General features: G+C 42.6%; 1 protein-coding gene across 1 annotated transcript in view; it reads left to right on the forward strand.

The window, feature by feature from the left end:
* The window catches only part of PRDM5 (PR/SET domain 5), a 114,900-nt gene extending 107,483 nt beyond the window's left edge, over nt 1-7,417 (forward strand). The window contains exons 15-16 of the mRNA XM_019669243.1: nt 4,953-5,057; nt 6,993-7,417. Coding sequence (XP_019524788.1) covers nt 4,953-5,057; nt 6,993-7,157 — 270 coding nt within the window. The 3' untranslated portion in view covers nt 7,158-7,417. The remainder of the gene's footprint in view (nt 1-4,952; nt 5,058-6,992) is intronic.
* The last annotated feature ends 381 nt before the right edge of the window (nt 7,418-7,798 follow it).

The raw sequence follows: 7,798 nt of genomic DNA on the forward strand, positions 1-7,798 counted from the left end.
CTTGGCACCGTTCCCTCTCGCTTGGAATCCCTTCGAGGGCATGGGGGTCCTTCCAGGGAGCACTGTGAGGCCGCCCGTCAGGATTCTCCCCCTGCTACGGTATCTTCAGGAAAAGTATGGACTGTGTAGGTCCGGGAGTGCAGGAGACAGATATGCGAAGGGCACATGCGCTTTCTCCTGAGGCACTTCCTTGAGGCTGAGGACTGGGAACCTTCATTCTAGACCGACAGAGAGGCGTGGTGTGGAGTCCCTGGCTTCACATGGTTCTTTGTGGAGGAGTCCAGGCAGGTACAGAACTGCTCAGTCAAAGGGCCCCTCTTTTAACTGTGACTCTCAGACTTTTTTGTTAGGGGCCTTTAACGGTATAAATTTCAGCCCCCACTTTCTTGCCAACACACACATAGAAATTTGATGATTGTGTAGGACAAAACAAGTAAGTGACGGTGATAATATTTCAGTGACATCTGTAAATGAAGTATATGGAATTAGTCACCAGCAGTATCTGTAAATCTTTGAAAAATATCAATGAATGTGTGTGTTTGAGACATTGATTATTCAATCCACGCCAATGTATACTCCACATGTGGGTTTTAAGCGTCTCGTGATCACCCATATACCGGCCGGGAACCTCTGAGTACCCATTGGGCAGTCTCTAGGACACCTATCTAGACAGTATCTCCCAAGAGGGGATTTGAGAATGAGTGAGAGGGACATTGGTTCTCAGTGGTGCTCAGACCTTGGTTTTCACTTACTTCCTTTCCGTGACACTTCCTCTCAGATGACATCCAGATAGTTGGTCCTGTCATAGGTGGTTCTCTGCCGGACATTTAACCTGCCTTTGGCAGTTGCCACAGTGAGGTGCCATTTTACAGATAAATTGCGGGAGAAAAGCCTTTTTTTCTTCTCATATATATTAGATTGATGTATTTTTATATGTTTTTAAAACATAAGTTTAAGTAAAACATTTGGATATAATAAAAGCCTACTAAATAGTTCCAGCAACTCCAAGAAATTTTTGATCTAAATACTTAGAACTACACTTTCCTTTTCAAGTTTTTAAAAAACTAGGCAGTATTTGAAGAAATAATAGGTGCCAAAGGTAATATAATATGTGAAAAGAGATTGTGTTTATTCAGCCTAGCCGGGAAAAGCAGTAAACATTATATATATTTCTCGGACCGCCAAGAAAATGTGATTTTTTTTTTTTCTGTGGACTGTGAAGTCATTTGAAAGCTATTTTCTACATCTTGAAAGTCACACATACAGAGACTTCCATTTCTGGCAATATGGTATACTTCCTGTGCTGGAGAAGAGGCCCCATACAAGACACCTATAGATCCCGGATAAAATAAAGCAAGCGGCAAATATCTGAACTTGTAAAAAAGTAAAAGTAATCCCTGGGATCCAGCAAACAGACCTGAAGCCAAACTGAACATCAGTGATGGGGTCAAGGTGAGGATGTGGTGCCTTGTAGGGTGGTTGTCAGTGTCGGTAAACCCCAGACTTGGTTTTTAATGGACAGAAAAGGAGACAAGCTCTGGGTTCTATACAGGGCAGGATGAAGCCGCATCCGCCGAAATGCTGGGACCCTGGAAAGGCTGTGCTCAACATGAACTCAGGGGCTAGAACTCATCTACATTTGGCAGATGAGATCCTCGGGCATTTAACTGTCTTGGGGTAATTGCTGGCTAGGGGAAGCGTTTTCCTTTGGCTTTGTAACCACAGTGCTTCCCTTCAGTGTTTTGGAGCTCAGATTTAAAATACTTGACTGACCAGAAAACCCCAAGGCAAGCAATCAATTTCAAATGGCCTTTGATTTATAGCTTCCCTGAGGGCCTGGCAGAAGCAAACACACAGGCTGTCTAGAGGGACTTAGCCTCAGTGTAGGGGTCACAGGACTCTAACAGGTAAGGACCACCAAACATGAGCCCCTTATCCCAAATTACAGAGACACCCAAGGGAACAAGGGCCACCGTAGGAAACAGGAACCACCAAGAGTAGAACTAGATACAAAAATCTGAAGAGAATGGTTTATCAGATGAAGAAAATGACATCCACGCCTAGAGTATTTTTAAATAAGCATAGCAACATGCGTAAAATATAAGATTGTATCCAAAAATTAAGCATAATTGAAAACCACCACATAAAAACTTATGGAAGTAAATATATGATAATGGAAATTAAAAATTCAAATGATCATATTAACTGGCAAGTTATTCAGACCACACGGGAATGGTGAAGAGAGGCTAAGAGACGTGAAACACAGCCTATTATACATCTAACTGTATTAGTAGACATCATTCAACAATAAATGAGAAATAGTCATTTGTAGTCAAATAAAAAGTTTACCCTCAACAGATCCTCAGAAGGTCAGATATGTAAGAAAGCAAGAAAAGTAAAGAAACTGAAACATGTGTACAGCCAAACCACACTGTATAAAATAGCAATAATTCCATAGTAGGCATTAAAACTCAAGATACAAGTAAGATGCTGCCACACATAACATGTGAGGCAGACGCACCTCCAGGGCGTTAGGAGGAGGGAAAAGCAGAAAAACTTCAGATTGTAGGAAAGGTACGCATAAAAATGTTAAGGATAACCATTAAAAGGAGAAAATAGATGTCATAACTTCTCTAATAACACAGGGAGAAATGATCAATCCTAACTATGCAAGAAAATGTCAGGGAAAAACTTAGAAAACAAGCAAGATCATAAGCAGTGCACAAAATAAAATGTAAGAAATATAGTCAGATATATTATTAATGACAATAGATATGAATAAATATATTCTATTATAGAAATATATCAATAAATGATAATATTAGGAAGCAAAATTTGCTATCTTAAAAAAAGTGATATAACTGGTTTAAAAAATCCAGTTTTATACTTAACACCTAAGGATATAGACTGTTTGAAAGTAAAAATATGTATTAGGTTGGTGCACAACTAATTGTTTTTGCAATTATTTGTAACCTCTTAAGCCACAATAACTTTTGCATCAACTTAATATATATATCAGGCAAATACTAATTTTATTTATTTTTTGCCTCTTTTTAAGGTCCGAGATATAATTGTCATATAATATTGTGTGAATTTAAGGTGTGGAAAGTGTGGATCTGACACCGCTATAGCTTCAGCTACCACCCCCATCATGTCACATAATCATCCTTTTTGGTGGGGAGAACATTTCAGATCTAGTCTTTTAGCAGCTTTGAAGTATACAGTACAGTACTGTTGACTATAATGACGATTCTTTGCCGAAACTCACTCATCTTTAACTGCAGATTTGTACCCTTTGACCAATATCTCCTCAATTCCCCAACCTCCCAGCAAATACTAATTTTCAAAGGCTCTTATAGCTATATTAAGACCAAATTAATTTTAAGGTAAAAAAGACTTATTGCAGATAAAGAAGGTCACTTCAAAATGATAAAAGGTCCTAATGTCCAGGAACGTAATACTTTTAAACTTACATACAGTCATCATGTACCTAATGAGAGTCTCGAATTTGTAAAAGACAGAGACAGGATTACAAGAATGCACTGGGCTTTGGAGTGGAAAGGGGCAATTCTTTCTGGGGAGCTCTGTGGCCGTTCCTGGGAAGGTGCGCCCACTTCTCTGCGTACAGATGGAGGGAATCACACTCACCTGGTTGAGGCACACACGTGCCCGTGTGCTCAGAGCCACGCTACCCATCACTGGAGGACGTGTATGGACAAGCTGGCACAGCCGCTGAGTGTACCACCGACCACACAAAGTTAAACATGAGTGAGTGGGGGCTAGAAGCTCGAAAAGATAATGTTGAGGAAAAAGACGTTTCAAAACAGCTCGCAAAGAATGCATCCGGTATGATACTGTTTACATAATTTTAAAAGGCAACATAATACTGTCTTGTGGAGAGCTCCGTCGTACAAATGCACTGAAAATACAGAGGAAGGCAAGGGGTGATGGGCCCGTTTCCGGGACAGTTGCCATCTCTGAGGTGGAAGGGGCTGCAGTGAGGGTTGCTGGGGGAGGAGGGAACGCCCACACTGGTGTTGGGTATTTACACCCCGTTTTGTAGGTGAAAAATTTTACAATATTCTCTTAAATACTAAGGAGAAAATATAACTTGTCTACACAACATGAAATTAAACATATACTATACCTCAATCCAAAAAATGTGTTTCTGAAGATATATTTGAAAATAAATCTTATTGCCACTTTGAACAAATCATTTTATAGATGCACTAGTTAGTAACTGGCCAGCTGTTTCAAGGGAACAATGCTAAATTATGCAATTCATTCAAAGGTAAAAAGATGGTGATATAATAAGTTGCTGGTATCAAAGATGCCTCAGGGTTTGGACATTTTTTTCTTTTCCTAATTTCTTTTCCTAAAGAGTCCGTGATCAACAATAAAAATGCCGCATTTTAAAAAGTAATTTAGATTTTATAAAACACCCTACATAGAAAAAAGATCAGACCATAGAAAGGCAGATGTCAAAATCACAATTGAACTCCAGCTGTTTACACTAACCCCCAACTCGGTTGAAAGTTTGGATCTGATGTCCCCATTCCCAAGAATCCTTCCAAGACGGTAACCAGTGGGTACCATCTAGGTCAGGGTCCCAGACTTCCTTGGTCCGATGCCTTTAGGGCGGCCGTAAATTGTTCTGACACCCAAAAACCTAAAGAGGACTTCAGTCAGGAAGTAGTGAGACCACGGCAATCACTCAGAGGCCAGCTTTCCAAAGCTGTGACTTCAGGACAGACCTGTGGATGTCCGGGGTGGGACGCCCTGAATCCGGAGCCGTCAGATCGCCCGGCCCAGGTGAGGACTGTTATTTTCTCCGTAAACAGATTGATGCTGGGTGGCGCCCGGTGGGCACCAGATAAAATGCGCCGTGGTCCTCTAGGCCCAGAGCGCGCTGTGCTGCAGGGACTCACAGGGTGTCTTCGTTGACTCTGCAGGAGAAGCCGTACAAGTGCTCCGACTGCAGCAAGGCCTTCAGCCAGAAGCGCGGCCTGGACGAGCACAAGAGGACGCACACGGGGGAGAAGCCGTTCCAGTGTGATGTGAGTGGGCGTGCCGCCGCCTTCCCGCGTCCTCCCGTAACGCGAGGCGTTTGTGCGCGTGTGTGTATCTGCACGTGTGCGTGTTTTGCATTGCTCGTCTGTTTACACCTTATGATTGCATAATCCACGGAACCACACTAGATTTATTCATCCTGGTTTACTGGCAGCAAGTTAGCTGATTTTCTTTAAGAGATGCGTGTACCCTGTGTCAGGGCAATTGAGTTGTTTTTCCAAGGTGAACGCATGTTGAGTCCAGGCAGTTCCCACATGATGCCCAAGTCTGACAGGTTCATGACAGTTAAACCGGAGATCTAACTGGTCACAGATTTTATTTATTCTGTTAGAGCCAAACAATGAATTTCGAAAGCATGCATAAACTCCTTTGTTTAAAAAATGGTACTGCAGACTGTTTAGAATTCCATGTTATGACATTTGAATTGAAACAAAATTATCGACCTAGTTTTTTTCATTATTTATGAAAGGGAAAAAAATACTCCCATTTTCAGTAAAACAAATCTGAGCATTGATTGATTTAGGGAAAAAAAAGGCTTCTCAATGAACAGTGTCACCATTCTCCTGTGACATCCTGATAGTTGTGTTTGGGGAAACACTTAAATGCTTGCTTCTATAATATACAAATAACAGAAAGAGGAGCTTGAAAGCTGTAATGTGTGGAACCGCACAGCACAGCACCCCTTTACACGCTGACGGAAACTCGAGTAGGGAGTCCCATCGGCACGCCCCAGATGACCAAGTGTGGGGCAGGCCGTCCCTAGGAAAGGAAGCTCACAGACACACGATGTTTTCCTTGTCCTTCAGGGAAACTTCTGTGGTGAGGTTAAGGCAACAGTGGAGTCCCGGCAGGCCTGCTCGTAAAAATACCTTCATCAAAGCAAACTTCTTTAAGGAAAGACTACCGTGGAGACAGAAGTGTGCCCGGCGGGGCCTGCCCATGGCAGAGCTTTGTTTTGGGATTTATTATGTACTGGACTAGCCCCTCACCTCCTGTGCCTTTCTGAGTTTCTTGCTGCTGTGAATGGAAAACCCTCCTGCTCCATACACAGCGAGTGCAAACTGTTTGTCTGCTTCAGTATTTTCACAGGCTTCCTCTCATTCAGAGCCTCGGGTTTCCTACCAGCAGTTTTGGAGGCCTGGCCTCTCTCATTAGGCGTCGCATGGTGTTTTCACAGCCTCCAATATGCCTTATTCTACCAGTGGATGTGCTCTTGAAGAAGTTCATGGAATTTTTGTAAATAACACCAAACTTTGAGTGAAACTTCAGTTTTAAAAGATTTCCGCTTCATTTCCATTTATGAGCTGAATAAGGCTGCCTCACGTCTTCTTGTGTTGATATAATATTTTCAATTATTGGGCTGTCGAATGTGTGTTGAGCTAGGTGGCGATGTGCTAGAGCTGACATGAAGTAACGGTGTTCGTTTCCTTAGTTAAATGAGGTGATACACTAAGAAATAAAGAACTGGAATAGTGGGTAAGGATCCTGAGGGCATGTTAACCTTTTACTTCACAAATAGGATGAGGCTGAAGGGTCACTGGTGGGCATGTCTTATGCCCTCGAGGCCACAGGCATTTTGTGTAAGAGGGTTAATAGGAAATTGTGACTACATTCCACCACGGGGAGAAAGCTGCTGTTTTCCGGGGTGGTTTTTCTAGAGATATTTAACTACTATAGCTGGGGGAGGGGGGTGGTTGGGGGCAGAGACACATATTAAGTGCAAATCACTCTTGGGAACTATAATTCATTTGCTTTACCCTTTAGTTTGGAGTTAAATTCCATTTGTTTCAAGACATTTTTTTTCCTTTGCCCGTTAGTACATCCCTGATAAGAGGAGCTGGCTAGTGTTGACTGTATCATGACACACTGGTGTGGGTGCAGGTTTTCCGGCGGAATATGACGGTTCTCTGGGTCCCTTCCAGGTGTGTGACTTGGCTTTTAGCCTGAAGAAAATGCTGATCCGACACAAGATGACTCACAACCCCAATCGCCCGCTGGCAGAGTGCCAGTTCTGCCACAAGAAGTTCACCAGGAACGACTACCTCAAAGTGCATATGGACAACATCCATGGCGACCCCGGCAGCTGAGGTGGCTGCGCGGGACGAGGCCGCTCGGAAGGGCCAGCAGGAAGCCCCGATTTCTGCCGCCTGATGAGCACGGCCGAGGTTGCCAGCGCCATTCACTGGCCTCACAGTTCTTCTCTGCCTACCTTTATAGTCTGTAGATACATGTGCAGAAAGAAAAACCCTACTTTTCTCAAGAAATGGTACAAATGGAAAAAATTAACTTTGTAGCCTTGCAAAATCCTACTTGTGCTCTGCTTTACAAAAATGGAGTCATGACTCTCCTTGGCCGTCTCCTGTACTGAAGTTCATTAACATACTCCCTATAAGCCTCTTTATTTTATTGTTACCCTTGTGTGTGAGTGTATGTGTGTGCACATGCGTGCGTGTGTGTCACTGTGGCCGGTTATTATTAATTTAACCATAAAGAAATGAAGACTCACTGCACATAAGGATAGGGGCAAGAGTTTTCAAAGTCCCAAGCCTAACAGGATAAAACCTGCTACTTTGTGAAACAACCCAAAAGTTCATCTTTAACAGCTCCCTGCAACAGGTCAGTTTAAAATAAAGCGGTATTTAAGAATGAAAACACCAATTAATATACTACTTTTTGGACAATCCTTAGGAAACATTACTTGTTCTCATCACTGGGATGCAGACATGCA

The sequence above is a fragment of the Hipposideros armiger genome, unplaced genomic scaffold, assembly GCF_001890085.2.
Source record: "Hipposideros armiger isolate ML-2016 unplaced genomic scaffold, ASM189008v1 scaffold_1, whole genome shotgun sequence".
Lineage (NCBI taxonomy): Eukaryota > Metazoa > Chordata > Mammalia > Chiroptera > Hipposideridae > Hipposideros > Hipposideros armiger.